This window comes from Bombina bombina, chromosome 6, assembly GCF_027579735.1.
Source record: "Bombina bombina isolate aBomBom1 chromosome 6, aBomBom1.pri, whole genome shotgun sequence".
Classification (NCBI taxonomy): Eukaryota; Metazoa; Chordata; class Amphibia; order Anura; family Bombinatoridae; genus Bombina; species Bombina bombina.
In genome coordinates, this window is record NC_069504.1 from 468,828,124 (window position 1) to 468,846,683 (window position 18,560).

The following is an 18,560-nucleotide window of genomic DNA, read 5'->3' on the forward strand; positions in this document are numbered from 1 at the left end:
GTCACATTTTTCTACCTGTAAGGGCAGCCTGAGTGCTTTGTGTGTTCGATCTCTGTGGCAATAATTCTACATACATCTTTAAGGTCTTGCGATTGCCAATATTATTGTATTTTGACACAGGGTTAGAGCCAGAATTAGTATAAAATTTGAAGCATGGTAATAAATAACAATTACATTTTCTTAATATTTGATGCTCAGTTCAATCTTACTTGGGATTCACTGTAAAAGTCCTTTCCTTATGTAAAAAAACAAAAATCCTTTGTGTTCATGTCGTACCTGGTTTTCTGTATCTTGGTTTGTTTGTGTGTGTATGCCTATGGGTGTCCGATGGTGCTTGTGTGCATGTGAAGGTCAATGTGTTGTTTGTGTGCATGTGGGTGTCTTTCAGTATGTGTGCATGTGAATGTCTATTGGTGCTTTCCTGTGTGTGAATGTTGGTCTGTGTGTGTGTATGATTTCCACCCCAGTAGCCAGAGTCTCTGGACCTGTGCTTCTTAAACTGGGGGTGGAACATCTGGGGGGGGGGGGGGGGGGGGGGGGCGCGTCACTTAAAAATGTTTGCGGGTTCCCGCAAGATTGTATAATGTACTGTGCACAGGAAGACAGGAGAGCAGGAGTTGTCCATGGTATATTTGTATTTGCAATTACTAACTAAACAGCTGTGAAGCATTTAGACAGAAAAGAATAGGTGGTTGCTGTTGACCTCCTTTTTCTCACCACTTTGCTCATAAAGGAAAATTAATGCACATATATATTTATAAGTGTTGATGTATATGTATGAATGTGTGTGTGGGTTGTATATATTTGAGAGTGTGCTTGTGTATTAGTGAGTAACTTTTTTCAGTATTTTGCTTATTGTGAGGTAGACACATAGCTAATTTTGTACCTTTTGAAACGTATGCACACATTTTAGTCACTTGGCCAAAAATTGCAAAGGCCACATTTTATTGCACACAATGCTCCAAAAAATTGGAGTGAACATTGCAGTCTACATACAAAGGATATAAAAAGTCGACACACCCCTGTTAAAATGTCCTGTTTCTGTGATGTAAAAAAAATGAGACAAAGAAATCATTTCAGAACTTTTTCCACCTTTAATGTGACCTATAAACTGTACAACTCAATTGCAAAACAAACTAAAATCTTTTAGGTGGAGGAAAGTAGAAATAAAAAACTAAAATAATATGGTTGCATAAGTGTGCACATCCTTAAACTAATATTTTGTTGAAGCACCCTTTGATTTTATTACAGCACTTTGTCTTTTTGGGTATGAGTTTTTCAGCATGTCACATCTTGACTTGGCAAGGTTTGCCCACTCTTATTTGCAAAAATTGTGAGGGCATCTCTTGTGCACAGCCCACTTAAGATCACCCCACAGATTTTTGATTGGATTCAGGTCTGGGCTCTGACTGGGCCATTCTAAAACTTTAATCTTCTTCTGGTGAAGCCATTCCTTTGTTGATTTAGATGTATGCTTTGGGGTGTTGTTATGCTGAAAGATGAAGTAACTCTTCATGTTCAGCTTTCTAGCAGAAGCCTGAAGGTTTTGTGCCAATATTGTCTGGAATTTGGAACTGTTCATTATTCCCTCTACCTTGACTAAGGCCCCAGTTCCAGCTGAAGAAAAACAGACCCAAAGCATGATGCTGCCACCAAAATGCTTCACTGTGGGTATGGTGTTCTTTTGGTTATATGCAGTGTTGTTTTTCCTCCGAACATATCTTTTGGAATTATGGCCAAAAAGTTTAATTTTGGTTTTATCAAACCAGAACACCTTTTGCGACATGCTTTTGGGAGACTTCAGATGTGTTTTTGCAAAATTTAGCTGGGCTTGGATGTTTTTTTTTCGTAAGAAAAGGCTTCCGTCTTGCCACTCTAACTCATAGCCCAGACATATGAAGAATACGGGCGATTGTTGTCACATGCGCCACACAGCCAGTACTTGCCAGATATTCCTGCAGCTCCTTTAATGGTGCTGTATGCCTCTTGGCAGCCCCCCAGACCAGTTTTCTTCTAGTCTTTTCATCAATTTTGGTAATTTCACTGTTGCGCCATATTTTCTCCACTTGATGATGACTGTCTTCACTGTGTTCCATGGTATATCTAATGCCTTGGAAATTATTTTGTACCATTCTCCTGACTGATACCTTTTAACAATAAGATCCCTCTGATGCTTTGGAAGCTCTCTGCGGACCATGGCTTTTGCTGTATGATGCGACTAAGAAAATGTCAGGAAAGACCTACTAGAGCAGCTGAACTTTATTTGGGGTTAATCAGAGGCATTTTACATGATGGCAGGTGTGTACTGACTCCTATTTAACAAGATTTTGAATGTGATTGCTCAATTCTAAACACAGCTACATCCCCAGTAATAAGAGGGTGTGCACACTTATGCAACCACATTTTTTATTTTTACTTCCCTCCACCTAGAATTTTCAGTTTGTTTTTCAATCAAGTTGTACAGTTTATAGGTCACATTAAAGGTGGAAAAAGTTCTCAAAAGATTTATCTTTGTCTCATTTTTTTACATCACAGAAACCTGACATTTTAACAGGGGTGTGTAGACTTTTTATATCCACTGTACATACAGTATGGGTGTGTTGCTCATTGCCACATGCGGGGAAGAAGCCAAGGAAGGTATCTGTTATGATTAGCAATGGCCATGAAAGTTGACTTATTCTTTATAATAATCACCTCTGGTATACAGATGTATAAAGTACAAAAAAAGTTAAACCTGTCTGATAAGGATTTGTTTTCTACTATATTAAAATAAAGGGAGTTGTAAAACATTTTCCTGTGTAAAAAAAAAGTTTAAGCAGCTCTTCTCTGGAAATTGCCCTGAGTGAGAGCTTTGGAATTCATAGAGCATATACTGAACAATTTTATTGAGGGGTTACACAAAATAACACATGGTATGTGGAGTACTTGTGTAAAGTAATTATATATAAGCATTATTACTAGTATTAACATAGGCATCCGAATGTATCTTTGTACAGTTGTGATTATAAGGAACATTTAGGTAACATATACAGCAAACTTTTTTTTCTTTTCTTCCCATTAGCAGAGACTTGTGTGTTGAAAACAAGCAGATGTAATTTAACCACTTAAGGACCAGGACATTGAGAGAAAAACTTGCTCAAAGTACTGGAGATTTTTTATTTTTGCTATCACTCCATTTAAACAGAAATGGAGCCTTGTTTTTTATTTATCTATCAAAACTAAATATTTTTTTAGTAGACAACCAAAGTTATTGATCTAGGCCAATTTTAGTATATTGCATGCCACTGTTTTGCAGAGAAATGCAATCATATTCACTGCAATTATTTACATACTGTTTGTGCAGTCATAACCATAACACAAATTGTTGTAAAAACTTCTCTGGGATCCCCTTTGTTCAGAAATAGCAGACATGCATGTCTTCACCATGGGTTTTTGGTAATTAGGAGGCCGCTATTTGCAGCTGCGCACCACATTTTAAATTCCTGACAGTGAAGAGATTTAATCAGTTAGCTTGTAAAGTTAATTGTTGCTGTAGTTTAGAGAATACACTCCCACCCCCTGATCCCTACTTGACCCCTCTCAAACAGCTCTCTTTCCTCCCCAAACCCCCACTGGTTACCAACATCTTGGGTACTGGTAGACAGTCTGCCAGTATGCAGTTTTATGGCTTTTTTTTTTTTTTTTTTTTTTTTATAATTAAAATTATTTTGTTTTTGTATTGTAGGGATTCCACCTCAATCCCTCCCCCACTCAATAGAAGCCTCAATATTATGTGCCGGCAGCTATCTGCCAGTACCCAGTTTATAGAAAACAGAATTTATGCTTACCTGATAAATTACTTTCTCCAACGGTGTGTCCGGTCCACGGCGTCATCCTTACTTGTGGGATATCTCTTCCCCAACAGGAAATGGCAAAGATTCCCAGCAAAGCTGGCCATATAGTCCCTCCTAGGCTCCGCCCACCCCAGTCATTCGACCGACGGACAGGAGGAAATATATATAGGAGAAACCATATGGTACCGTGGTGACTGTAGTTAGAGAAAATAATTCATCAGACCTGATTAAAAAACCAGTGCGGGCCGTGGACCGGACACACCGTTGGAGAAAGTAATTTATCAGGTAAGCATAAATTCTGTTTTCTCCAACATTGGTGTGTCCGGTCCACGGCGTCATCCTTACTTGTGGGAACCAATACCAAAGCTTTAGGACACGGATGAAGGGAGGGAGCAAATCAGGTTACCTAAACGGAAGGCACCACAGCTTGCAAAACCTTTCTCCCAAAAATAGCCTCCGAAGAAGCAAAAGTATCAAATTTGTAAAATTTGGCAAAAGTGTGCAGTGAAGACCAAGTCGCTGCCTTACATATCTGGTCAACAGAAGCCTCGTTCTTGAAGGCCCATGTGGAAGCCACAGCCCTAGTGGAGTGAGCTGTGATTCTTTCAGGAGGCTGCCGTCCGGCAGTCTCATAAGCCAATCGGATGATGCTTTTAAGCCAAAAGGAAAGAGAGGTAGAAGTCGCTTTTTGACCTCTCCTTTTACCAGAATAAACAACAAACAAGGAAGATGTTTGTCTGAAATCTTTTGTAGCCTCTAAATAGAATTTTAGAGCACGAACTACGTCCAAATTGTGTAACAAACGTTCCTTCTTTGAAACTGGATTCGGACATAAAGAAGGTACAACTATCTCCTGGTTAATATTTTTGTTAGAAACAACCTTAGGAAGAAAACCAGGCTTAGTACGCAAAACCACCTTATTTGCATGGAACACCAGATAGGGCGGAGAACACTGCAGAGCAGATAACTCTGAAACTCTTCTAGCAGAAGAAATTGCAACCAAAAACAAAACTTTCCAAGATAGTAACTTAATATCTGTGGAATGTAAAGGTTCAAACGGAACCCCTTGAAGAACTGAAAGAACTAGATTTAGACTCCAGGGAGGAGTCAAAGGTCTGTAAACAGGCTTGATCCTAACCAGAGCCTGAACAAATGCTTGAACATCTGGCACAGCTTCCAGTCTTTTGTGTAGTAAGACAGATAAAGCAGAGATCTGTCCCTTTAGAGAACTTGCAGATAATCCTTTCTCCAAACCTTCTTGTAGAAAGGAGAGAATCTTAGGAATTTTTATCTTATTCCATGGGAATCCTTTGGATTCACACCAACAGATATATATTTTCCATATTTTATGGTAAATCCTTCTAGTTACCGGTTTTCTGGCCTGAACCAGAGTATCTATCACAGAATCTGAAAACCCACGCTTCGATAGAATCAAGTGTTCAATCTACAAGCCGTCAGCTGGAGGGAGACCAGATTTGGATGTTCGAATGGACCCTGAACAAGAAGGTCCTGTCTCAAAGGTAGCTTCCATGGTGGAGCCGATGACATATTCACCAGGTCTGCATACCAAGTCCTGCGTGGCCACGCAGGAGCTATCAAGATCACCGAGGCCCTCTCCTGATTGATCCTGGCTACCAGCCTGGGAATGAGAGGAAACGGTGGAAATACATAAGCTAGGTTGAAGGTCCAAGGTGCTACTAGTGCATCTTCTAGAGTCGCCTTGGGATCCCTGGATCTGGATCCGTAGCAAGGAACCTTGAAGTTCTGATGAGACGCCATCAGATCCATGTCTGGAATGCCCCATAATTGAGTTATTTGGGCAAAGATCTCCGGATGGAGTTCCCACTCCCCCGGATGGAATGTCTGACGACTCAGAAAATCCGCCTCCCAGTTTTCCACACCTGGGATGTGGATCGCAGAAAGGTGGCAGGAGTGATCCTCCGCCCATTGAATTATTTTGGTCACTTCTTTCATCGCCAGGGAACTCCTTGTTCCCCCCTGATGATTGATATACGCAACGGTCGTCATGTTGTCTGATTGGAACCTTATGAATCTAGCCTTTGCTAGTTGAGGCCAAGCCCTGAGAGCATTGAATATCGCTCTCAGTTCCAGAATGTTTATCTGGAGAAGAGACTCTTCCCGAGACCATAGACCCTGAGCTTTCAGGGATTCCCAGACCGCGCCCCAGCCCACTAGACTGGCGTCGGTCGTGACAATGACCCACTCTGGTCTGCGGAAGCTCATTCCCTGGGACAGATGATCCAGGGTCAGCCACCAACGGAGTGAATCTCTGGTCTTCTGATCTACTTGAATCATTGGAGACAAGTCTGTATAGTCCCCATTCCACTGTTTGAGCATGCACAGTTGTAATGGTCTTAGATGAATTCGTGCAAAAGGAACTATGTCCATTGCTGCAACCATCAACCCTACTACTTCCATGCACTGCGCTATGGAAGGACGAGGAACAGAATGAAGAACTTGACAAGTGCTTAGAAGTTTTGACTTTCTGACCTCTGTCAGAAAAATCCTCATTTCTAAGGAATCTATTATTGTTCCCAAGAAGGGAACTCTTGTCGACGGAGACAGAGAACTTTTTTCTATGTTCACCTTCCATCCGTGTGATCTGAGAAAGGCCAGAACGATGTCTGTATGAGCCTTTGCTTTTGACAGGGACGACGCTTGTATTAGAATGTCGTCCAAGTAAGGTACTACTGCAATGCCCCTCGGTCTTAGAACCGCTAGAAGGGACCCTAGTACCTTTGTGAAAATCCTTGGAGCAGTGGCTAACCCGAATGGGAGGGCCACAAACTGGTAATGCTTGTCCAGAAAAGCGAACCTTAGGAACTGATGATGTTCTTTGTGGATAGGAATATGTAGGTACGCATCTTTTAGATCCACGGTAGTCATAAATTGACTTTCCTGGATAGTGGGTAGAATCGTTCGAATGGTTTCCATCTTGAACGATGGTACCCTGAGAAATTTGTTTAGGATCTTCAAATACAAAATTGGTCTGAAAGTTCCCTCTTTTTTGGGAACTACGAACAGATTGGAATAAAATCCCATTCCTTGTTCCTTTATTGGAACTGGGTGTATCACTCCCATCTTTAACAGTTCTTCTACACAATGTAAGAACGCCTGTCTCTTTATTTGGTTTGAGGATAAGTGAGACATGTGGAACCTTGCCCAGGGATCCTGAACATCTCTTGCCCAAGCCTGAGCAAAGTGAGAGAGTCTGCCCCCCACTAGATCCGGTCCCGGATCGGGGGCTACTCCTTCATGCTGTTTTGTTAGCAGCGGCAGGCTTCTTGGCCTGCTTACCCTTGTTCCTGCCTTGCATCGGTTTCCAGGCTGGTTTGGGTTGTGAGGCATTACCCTCTTGCTTAGAGGATGCAGAATTAGAGGCCGGTCCGTTCCTGAAATTGCGAAAGGAACGAAAATTAGACTTATTTTTGGCCTTGAAAGGCCTATCTTGTGGAAGGGCGTGGCCCTTTCCCCCAGTGATGTCTGAAATAATCTCTTTCAATTCTGGTCCAAATAGAGTTTTACCTTTGAAAGGGATGTTAAGCAATTTTGTCTTGGATGACACATCCGCTGACCAAGACTTTAGCCAAAGCGCTCTGCGCGCCACGATAGCAAACCCTGAATTTTTCGCCGCTAATCTAGCTAATTGCAAAGCGGCATCTAAAATAAAAGAGTTAGCCAACTTAAGTGCGTGAACTCTGTCCATAACCTCCTCATATGGAGTCTCTCTACTAAGCGAGTTTTCTAGTTCCTCGAACCAGAACCACGCTGCTGTAGTGACAGGAACAATGCACGAAATGGGTTGTAGAAGGTAACCTTGCTGTACAAAAATCTTTTTAAGCAAACCCTCCAATTTTTTATCCATAGGATCTTTGAAAGCACAACTATCTTCGATAGGAATAGTATTGAGTTTGTTTAGAGTAGAAACTGCCCCCTCGACCTTAGGGACTGTCTGCCCTAAGTCCTTTCTGGGGTCGACCATAGGAAATAATTTCTTAAATATAGGGGGGGGAACAAAAGGTATGCCGGGCTTTTCCCACTCCTTATTTACTATGTCCGCCACCCGCTTGGGTATAGGAAAAGCGTCGGGGTGCACCGGAACCTCTAGGAACTTGTCCATCTTGCATAATTTCTCTGGAATGACCAAGTTGTCACAATCATCCAGAGTAGATAACGCCTCCTTAAGCAGTGCGCGGAGATGTTCTAATTTAAATTTAAATGTCACAACATCAGGTTCAGCTTGTTGAGAAATTTTTCCTGAATCTGAAATTTCTCCATCTGACAAAACCTCCCTCATGGCCCCTTCAGATTGGTGTGAGGGTATGACAGAACAATTATCATCAGCGCCCTCCTGCTTTTCAGTGTTTAAAACAGAGCAATCGCGCTTTCTCTGATAAGTAGGCATTTTGGATAAAATATTTGCTATGGAGTTATCCATTACAGCCGTTAATTGTTGCATGGTAATAAGCATTGGCGCACTAGATGTACTAGGGGCCTCCTGTGTGGGCAAAACTGGTGTAGACACAGTAGGAGATGATGTAGTATCATGTTTACTCCCCTCATCTGAGGAATCATCTTGGGCAATTTCATTATCTGTGGCAGTACTGTCCTTACTTTGTTTGGACGCTATGGCACAATTATCACATAAATTTAAATGGGGAGACACATTGGCTTTCATACATATAGAACATAGCTTATCCGAAGACACAGACATGTTAAACAGGCTTAAACTTGTCAACAAAGCACAAAAAACGTTTTAAAACAAAACCGTTACTGTCTCTTTAAATTTTAAACAGAAAACACTTTATTACTGAATATGTGAAAAAGTATGAAGGAATTGTTCAATTTAACCCTTAAAATAACGGAACCGGAGCCGTTTACAAATTTAACCCCTATACAGTCCCAGCTATAGCCTTTGCTGAGACCCAACCAAGCCCAGAGGGGAATACGATACCAATTGACGCCTTCTAGAAGCTTTTCCAGCAAATTTCAGATCCTCACACATGCATCTGCATGCCCTGCTCTCAAAAAACAACTGCGCAGTAATGGCGCGAAAATGAGGCTCAGTCTACAACTAGGAAGGCCCCCTGACTGGAAAAGGTGTCTAACATAGTGCCTGCCGTTTAATAAACGTTCCCCAAGTATATAAATGCGAATTGTCAGCATAAATATGAATAAAATGCCCAAATAAAGCAATCGATTTAGCCCATAAAAATGTCTACCAGTTTTTTAGCCCATATTAAGCCCTTTATTCTGTTTGTTTGACTAAGAAAATGGCTTACCGGTTCCCATGAGGGGAAATGACAGCCTTCCAGCATTACACAGTCTTGTTAGAAATATGGCTATTCATACCTTAAGCAGAAAAGTCTGCTAACTGTTTCCCCCAACTGAAGTTACTTCATCTCAACAGTCCTATGTGGAAACAGCAATCGATTTTAGTTACTGTCTGCTAAAATCATCTTCCTCTCACAAACAGAAATCTTCATCCTTTTCTGTTTCAGAGTAAATAGTACATACCAGCACTATTTTAAAATAACAAACACTTTAAATGTAGTTTTTATTCTTCTATAAACACCAAAAAACTCTTAACCATCTCCGTGGAGATGTTGCCTTTGCAACGGCAAAGAGAATGACTGGGGTGGGCGGAGCCTAGGAGGGACTATATGGCCAGCTTTGCTGGGACTCTTTGCCATTTCCTGTTGGGGAAGAGATATCCCACAAGTAAGGATGACGCCGTGGACCGGACACACCAATGTTGGAGAAATGTTCTTCCTTTTTTTTTTAAATGATTTATTAATTAAAAAAAAAAAAGTTTCTGTAGTGTAGCATAGTGGCCCATCCTCCCTCTCCAATTATCTTTTTCTGGAGTGTAGGGAACCCTCCTCCCTCCTGTGATAGCCCACCCACTTCCCTCATTTAACACTTCTCTCCCACTACACCCAGGCCATCAACCCAAGCCGATACAGACAGTGTATCAGCCTTTATATGGTAAAGTAAGAACGGTCTGCGGATGCCTTCTGCCCCTGCCTGACTGCAGTCTCCGTTGTCAAAGCTGACAGCGGGGACCGCAGCATAAGCGACAGTGTTGGATGTAGTTATTGCGTTAACACGGTACGCTGGGCAATGTACTGTATGACGTATTACCTGTGTACATTTTTAAGGGGTTAATGATATCACTTCTATGTACGGTCATCTTATTGTTTTAAACATGGGCTGGTGGCAGTGCTATCTATTGAGTTTGATTTTTTTTTTCTTTACAGGCCTTAAAAACAACCCAGAACTGAAAGTGGTTCTAATTTTTGGGTACAATACATGGAAACCTGGAGCTAACCGTTTTCTACACCAGGTGTTAAACCCTCTGAATGAAAAAAGCATAATAATTGCAGGGGGACAGATCGACCACCTGGTATACTCAAGTGAAAAGTATGTATATTTTAGGTTCTATGTATTATACAATAAAGTGCATGTAAAAAAAATATCAGTATGTCAAGATGCATGTTTGTCATATGGGTTACATTTTTAGAGCATAACATAATCAAAACAGGTACCTTCAAAAAAATAAATCTTAAGCCCTCAGTCTGATGTAAATGAACAATTACCACTTTAAAATGTCTTTCATTAATTCATTGATACTTGAGCAATCTGTCCTTAGTGATCCGTTGCTTTTTCTGTAATTTTAAATATAGATTTTGAAAAGTTTTAACTTTGTTGCATGCAGACAAATATGTTAACATTCTTAATTGCTACTTTTTCATAGGCATTTTATAAAATTATTTCCTTAATATCCCTTAGCTGCAATTTAAAAAAAGTACATAATGGTAGTTTCTTTCCAATGGCATGGAGAGTCCACAAATCCATTCCAATTACTTGTGGGAATTCAACTCCTGGCCACCAGGAGGAGGCAAAGAACACTCCAGCAATGCTTTAATTATCCCTCCCACTACCCTTAATCCCCCAGTCATTCTTTGCCTTCATATATCTAGGAGGTGTGCAAAGATGGTGCTCTAAAGAAAATTGTTTAATCCTTTAATGGGTAGTTTCCCTGCAAATAAGGATTGGGGTAATGCTGTGTCCACATAATCCTCTTGAGTAAGAGTTGTGGTGGCTATTAGCTGTTGGAAGTTTGGCAGGGTAGTCCTTGTTTCTCCTCCAACATTTTATGCAAACCCCTATATCGAAAACCAGGGTTGGTTACTCTGTTTTTCCTTTCTCTCCAGGTCCCTGTCAGAAGTCGTCTGGATCTGTCAGACCTGAGATGCTGCGTCTGCCCTGCAGCTTAATCTCCACAGGTAAGTGCTTATTCCCTTCTAGGTGAGAAGGTCCTAGCACTTTGAGGGTTAAAAACCCCTCCCCCTTTTTAAATGGAGATTGGGGACTATATATATATATATATATATATATATATATATATATATATATCACAAGAAGTGAAGGTAAGCGCACTATCGCCAAAAGCACTTAAATTCCTCTGAAGGGTAAATCAAAGAAAGTTCAGGCAAGTTCCAGGCAGGGTAGGATAAAAAAAGAACAAAAATTTATTATAGTTAAAAGCGAGTGCCACTGATATTGGCAAACAAAAGGCAGAGCCAGCAGTAACAACGGTCAGGTGTAAGGGCCGGTCTACACGCAGACGCGTTTCTTGCCCATGCGCACTTGTTCACTGCATATAATTATATTAAAAAAATCATTTTTGGATATAATTAATGGGCAGTAAGTACAGGGTATACTGCTGGATAGAGGAGAAGGTTTTGTCACTTTATTTTCTTCAATGGTGTTAAGTAACACATTGTTATGGATCTTGAGGCTGTCAGATGAGAGTGTTTAAGGGGTAATAGTTTTATTATGTGGAGCTATGAGATGGCAGTATGTGGACATGAAGTCATGTGTTCACTTTAAGAGGCTTCTTAGAAATTTTCAACTTTATGTACTACGCACATTTTTTTTTTTATGTCGCAGTTTAAATTAGTTGCATGAAGCGGATCTTGAGTACTATCTCAAAATTACGTATCCGGACAGGGAGTGTGTGTTTTCTTGGAGGCTTTGGTCTACTTATCACACGGACATTATTCTGAGGGTGTATATCAGCTGGGAAAATCCTAAGTCTGAGTGGTGTGCCGGAAGGTGGTGAGTTCTTGCCAGGAAGGCTGGTGTATAGAGGTGCCGTTCCAGTAATTTTCCTCCCTGCTTTTCTTTTTTTCAAGTGGTCTGCAGGGATTGATAGAATTTGCTATATTTTTATTATATTGGGCATTTATAACTTAATAGCTGGGAACATCACTTCGGTGGCTTATATCAACCATCAGGGAGGAACAAGGAGTTCCTTAGCAATGGAGGTGACTTGCTTCCTTCTGTGGGTGGAGTCTGACAACTGCCACATTTCTGCCATTCATATCCAAGGTGTGGACAACTGCGAAGCGAATTACCTGAGCAGGCAGATGTTTCACCCAGGGGGGAGTGGGCTCTTCATCTGGAGGTATTTTCAATGATAACCCTCAGGTGGGGGGTTCCGGAGTTGGACTTGATGGCGTCTCGCGTAAACACCAAGCTTCCCAGATACGGATCAAGAGATCCACAAGCAGTTCTGGTGGACACTAGCGGTTCTGTGTGATTTCGGTCCGTTTTCCCTCCTTCCTTGGGTTATAGCCCGTATCAAACAGGAGCCGGCTTCAGTGATTCTTATTGCTCCCGCTTGGCCTCGGCAGAATTTGGTTTGCGGACCTGGTGAAGATATCGTTCTCTCCCCTGTGGAAATTACCGCTGAGGAGGGACCTTCTGCTTCAGGGTCCTTTTCTTCAACCCAAACCTAGATTCTCTGAAGCTGACTGCGTGGAGATTGAACACCTAGTCTTGTCAAGACGAGGTTTTTATGAAAAGGTTATTGACACCTTGTTCCAGGCTCATAAGCTGGTAGCTCGCAAGATTTACCATAAGGTTTGGAGCACTATTCTGTCTTCCCCCGTATTCTGTCTTCCCCCGTATTCTGTCTTCTCCAGGAGGGTCTGGAGAAGGGTTTGTCAGTCAGTTCCCTGAAGGGTCAGATTATCTTGTTCTTCGGGTTCTGCAGCAGGCTCCGTTAGAACCTATGCATTCTGTTGATATTAAGTTGTTGTCTTGGACGGTTTTGTTTTTACTATTTATTTCTTCTGCCCGAAGTGTCTCAGAGCTTTTCGGCTCTACAGTGTGATTCCCCCTTATCTTATTTTCCATGCGAATAATGCGGTCCTTAGTAACATGGAGATAGAATTCCCAATTTGTTACGAAGGATTTTCAGCAATCTTCTGCCCTTTTTGTGGTGTTTGTTGGCAAAGTTGAGGGCCAGAAGGCCACGTCTACTACTCTTTCCTTTTGGTTGAGGAGTGTCATTCGGTTGGCTTTTGAGACAGCTGGACTACATATTCCTGTGAGGATTACAGATAATTTAACTAGGGCTGTCCTTGTGGCTTACTTTCTCTAAATTTTATAAATTCAATGTCTTTGCCTCCGCTGAGGTTTCCTTTGGGAGAAAAGTTCTTCAAGCAGTAGTGCCCTCAGTCTAGGTCCGCCTGTCTTGTTTCCCCCTCCCTTTCCGTTCTGTGTCTTCTAGCTTGGGTATTGGTTCCCACTAGTAATTGGAATGGATTTGTGGACTCTCCATGCCATTGGAAAGAAAACAAAATGTATGCTTACCTGATAAATTCTTTTCTTTTCTGGCATGGAGAGTCCACAACCCGCCCTTATCTAAATTCAAGACGGCTTATTATTTGTGTTTGTTTGTCATTTCCTTCTTAATATAAGGAGAGTCCACAGCATCATTGCTTACTGTCGGGAAATACTGAACCTGGCCACCAGTTTGAGACAAATACACCCCAGCCAAAGGCTTAAATACCTCTCCCACTTCCCCCATCCCCCAGTCCTTCTTTGCCTTTCGTCACAGGAATTGCTAATTCTTTTTTCTGTGATGCAAACATGCAGATTATTCGCCTAAATGCTAAGGTGTCTGGTTTTGCCATTCAGACCATTCGGGCGCTCTGGCTGAAGTCCTGGTCTGCGGACATGACTTCTTTCCCTTAAAAGGGAGGGAAAGAAGTCTGGACTTAGATTTTATTTGGTCCAGGCCTGGACTCATTATCTCCACGGTGACAAGTCTAAGGGACAAAGGGTCTAAGCCCGAGCAGACCAATAGTACTTGGAAGCCGTCTCAGTCCTGGAATGAATCCAAGCAGAGCAAGAAGACCGCCAAGACTAAATCGTCATGAAGGGGCGGCTCCTGATCCGTTGCTGGATTGTGTAGGGGGCAGACTGGCGCTCTTTTCAGACACTTGGTTCAGGGACGTGCAAGATCCATGGGTCCTGGAGGTCATAGCTCAGGGATACAAGATAGGTTTCAAGTCTCATCCACCAAAGGGCAGATTTTTCCTTTCAAGCCTGTCTTCCAGACCAGAAAAGAGGGTGGCCTTTCTGGGGTGCGTGAAGGATCTGTCCTCCTTAGGGGTTATTGTCCCGGTTCCTATCGCAGAAAGAGGTTTGGGATACTATTCCAACCTTTTCGTGGTCCCATAGAAGGAGGGAACTTTTCGCCCGATCCTGGACCTAAAGTGCTTAAACAAATTTCTAAACATCCCCTCGTTCAAGATGGAGACGATAAGGTCCATCCTTCCCTTAGTTCAGGAAGGACAGTTCATGACCACTATAGATCTGAAGGATGCTTACTTTCACATTCCAATCCACAAGGACCACTTCCTAAGATTTGCATTCCTGGACCAGCACTTCCAGTTCATTGCACTTCCGTTTGGTCTAGCTTCTGCTCCAGGAATTTTTACAAAGGTTCTAGGGGCTCTTCTAGCCGTTGCCAGAACCCAGGGTATAGCAGTAGCTCCCTATTTAGACAATAATCTGGTACAAGCACCATCTTTTCATCTGGCGGAGGACCTTTCGGAGTCTCTTCTCTTCTTTGATCTCATGGATGGAAGATAAACCTAGAGAAGAGTTCTCTTATTCCATGCACCAGGGTAGAATGTTTGGGTACTATAATAGACTCAATATCCATGAGGATATGTCTAACAGACCAGAGGCGTTGCAAGCTTATTTCAGCATGTCTTGCCCTCTGGACCTTAAGGCCCTATGTGGCTCAGTGTATGGAGGTAATCGGTCTCATGGTGTCCAGCATGGACATCATTCCCTTTGCCAGGTTCCGTCTCAGACCGTTGCAACTATGCGTGCTGAGGCAGTGGAATGGCGATCATTCGGATCTGTCTCAACAGATCTCTCTGGACAACCGGTTGAGAGAATCGCTCTCTTGGTGGCTCTGTCCAGATCATCTGTCCCGAGGGACATCCTTCTTAAGACCATCCTGGGAGATTGTGACTACAGATGCAAGTCTATCAGGATGGGGAGCTGTTTGGGGTGCCAAGAAGGCACAGGGCCTGTGGTTTCAGGAGGAACGCTCCCTCCCGGTCAATATTCTGGAACTTTGAGCAATCTTCAATACTCCGAAGGCTTGGCCTCTTCTGGGTTTATATCTGGTTTATCAAATTCCAATCAGACAATATAACCTCGGTGGCTTACATCAACCATCAGGGAAGAACAAGAAGCTCCCTAGCAATGAGCGAGGTATCTCGAATTCTGGAGTGGGCGGAGGCCCACAGCTGTTCCCTGTCAGCAGTCCACATTCCGGGTGTAGACAACTGGGAAGCAGATTTTCTCAGCAGACAATCCTTTCATCCGGGGGAATGGTCTCTCCATCCCGAAGTGTTTGCGGAGCTTTACAACAGGTGGGGGACGCCGGAGATAGATTTCATGGCGTCCCGTCTCAATACCAAGCTACCTAAATATGGGTTGAGGTCCAGGGATCCTCAGGCGGAGCTAATAGATGCATTAGCAGTGCCTTGGAGGTTCAGTCTAATTTACCTTTTTCCGCCATTACCATTTCTTCCTTCGTGGCCGCGAAGGATGTGGTTCGCGGATCTGGTGAGGAAGTCATCTTCTCCGTGGAAGTTACCTTGTCGCAGGGATCTGCTGGAACAAGGTCATTTTGTTCATCAAAATCTAGATTCTCTGAGGCTGACTGCGTGGAGATTGAATGCTTAGTCCTAGCCAAGAGAAGTTTTTCTGAGAGCGTGATTGATACTCTCATTCAAGCTCGTAAGCCGGTTACTGGTTGCATCTATCATAAAGTGTGGAGAACCTGCTTATTCTTGTGTGAAAAGCGTGTATTTTCCTGGCCTAAGGTTAAGGTTGTCAGGATCCTGTTGTTTCTCCAGGAAGGACTTGAAAAGGGCCTTTCTGCCAGTTCCCTGAGGGGACAGATTTCGGCCCTATCTGTTTTCCTGCACAGGAGACTCTCAGAGCTTCCCGATGTACCGTCCTTTGTTAAGGCTTTAATTAGGATCAGACCTGTGTTCAGATCTAAGGCTCCTCCTTGGAGTCTAAATCTTGTTCTTAAAGTGTTGCAACGGGCTCCGTTTGAGCCTATGCATGAGATTGACATTTTAAATTATTTTCCTGGAAGATTCTCTTTCTACTGGCTATTGCTTCTGCACACAGAGTATCTGAGATTGCCGCCTCTCAATGTGAGCCTCCTTATCTGTTGTTCCAGTCTGATAATGCTGTCCTATGTACTAAGTTAGGTTTTCTTCCTAAGGTCGTGTTGGATCACAACATCAACCAAGAGATTTTGGTTCCTTCCTTATGTCCAAATCCTCCTTCTGCGAAGGAACTTTTGCTTCATAATTTGGACGTGGTTTGCGCCTTGAAGTTCTACATTCAGGCTACTTAGGATTTTAGACAAACTTCGTCCTTCTTTGTTGTCTATGCTGGGAAGCGTAAGGGGCAGAAGGTCTCTTCGCCTTCCTTATCTTTTTGGTTAAGGAGTATTATCCGCCTTGCTTATGAGATAGCGGGACATAAACCTCCTCAGAGGATTACGGCTCATTCTACTAGAGTAGTGGCTTCCTCTTGGACTTTTAAGAAAGAGGCCTCTATGGATCAGATTTGTAAGGCGGCTACCTGGTCCTCCTTACACACTTTTTCTAAATTTTACAAGTTTTATGTTTTATGTTTTTGCTTCGGCTAAAGCAGTTTTCGGGAGAAAGGGTTTTGCAGGCTGTGGTGCCCTCAGATTAGGGTCCGCCTCTCTTTTTGTCCCTCCCGTTATCATTCAGTGTCCTCTAGAGCTTGAGTATAAGTTTCCCAACAGTAAGGAATGATGCAGTTGACTCTCCTTATATTAAGATGGAAAACATAAATTATGCTTACCAGATAAATTCATTTCCTTCTGTATAAGGGAGAGTCCACGGCCCCCCGCCTGTGTTCTCCGATGGGCGACCCTCTAAATTATATTTTTCTTCTGGCACCATTTATACCCTGATATTTCTCTTACTGTTCCTTGTTCCCCCAGCAGAATGACTGGAGGATGGGGGAAGTGGGAAAGGTATTTAAGCCTTTGACTGGAGTGTCTTTGCCTCCTCCTGGTGGCCCGGTTGAGTATTTCCCAACAGAAAGGAATGATGCCATGGACTCTCCTTATACAAAAGGAAATAACATTATCTGGTAAGCATAATTTGTTTTTTTCTAAACTTCAGGCACCTCTATACCCTTTGTGTCTTCTTCTCTTTCCGTATTCCCCGGGCTTAATGACAGGGGGATTGTGGGAAGGATACTTAAAGCTTTGCTGGGGTTTTCTTTGCCTCCTCCTGGTGGCAAGGAGTTGAATCCCCACTAGTAATTGGAATGGATTTGTGGACTCTCCATGCCAGGAAAGAAAATAATTTATCAGGTAAGTATAAATTTTGTTTTTAACTGTGCACATGACAAGTCAAAATCACTCTTTTTTTATTTTTTTTTATTTCTTCGGGGATTTATGACATTACAGTGAAAAAGTTAAATATTACTTTATTGTGACATGTTGATTTTTTTTTTTCTTCTTGCAGGGCACAAGATTCTGACCGTATTGGTATTGCAGGACTGTCTATTAGTGGGCCTCAGATCCAGGGGGCCACAGTGCTTCTAGATCAGTATGTGTATGATGAGAAGACAGCGGACTCTGCTATGCAGCGTTTGAAAGCTGCAAATATCCCAGAGTATAACAGTGTCGGATTCATGTTTGCTTGTATTGGCAGAGGAGAACAGCATTACAAGAAGAGTAATGTAGAGGCAGATACCTTTCGAAAACATTTTCCCAATGTACCCTTGCTTGGATTCTTTGGCAATGGTGAGATAGGCTGTGACCGGGTTGTGAGTGGGAATTTTACTCTACGTGAGTGTAATGATGTGAAGGATGATCTACTGCATGGATATACCACAGTAATGACTATCATTCATTTTGGACCATCCAAGTAGCTTCCACCACTCACAAACTAAATTGTGAGCTAAAAAACTGTTTCATTCTACCACCTATCTTGGCCTATAAACTAAAGGTGTGGATATGCTGTAATCTTATAGCTATTAAACTGGCAAATAATCTGGAATTTCTGTTTCATCTTCCTTAAAAAATAAAATTTAATTTAGTGACTACTTTTGTAAAAATGTTTCATTCCTGTATTTTTTTGCATTGGTCAAACATTTTTTTCCTTTATATCGGTTTTAATTATATTGTCATCATTGATTGGTCTGTGATTGCTAGCTGCATACTTTCTTTCTAATGACACAGTGAGTCCACGGCTCATCATCAATTACTGTTGGAAATATCACTCCTGGCCAGCAGGATGAGGCAAAGAGCAACACAGCAAA

At 42.3% G+C, this 18,560-nt stretch overlaps 1 protein-coding gene across 1 annotated transcript in view; it reads left to right on the forward strand.

The window, feature by feature from the left end:
* Positions 1-18,356, forward strand: part of FBXO22 (F-box protein 22) — a 126,718-nt gene extending 108,362 nt beyond the window's left edge. The window contains exons 7-8 of the mRNA XM_053719294.1: positions 10,115-10,277; positions 17,762-18,356. Coding sequence (XP_053575269.1) covers positions 10,115-10,277; positions 17,762-18,170 — 572 coding nt within the window. The 3' untranslated portion in view covers positions 18,171-18,356. The remainder of the gene's footprint in view (positions 1-10,114; positions 10,278-17,761) is intronic.
* The last annotated feature ends 204 nt before the right edge of the window (positions 18,357-18,560 follow it).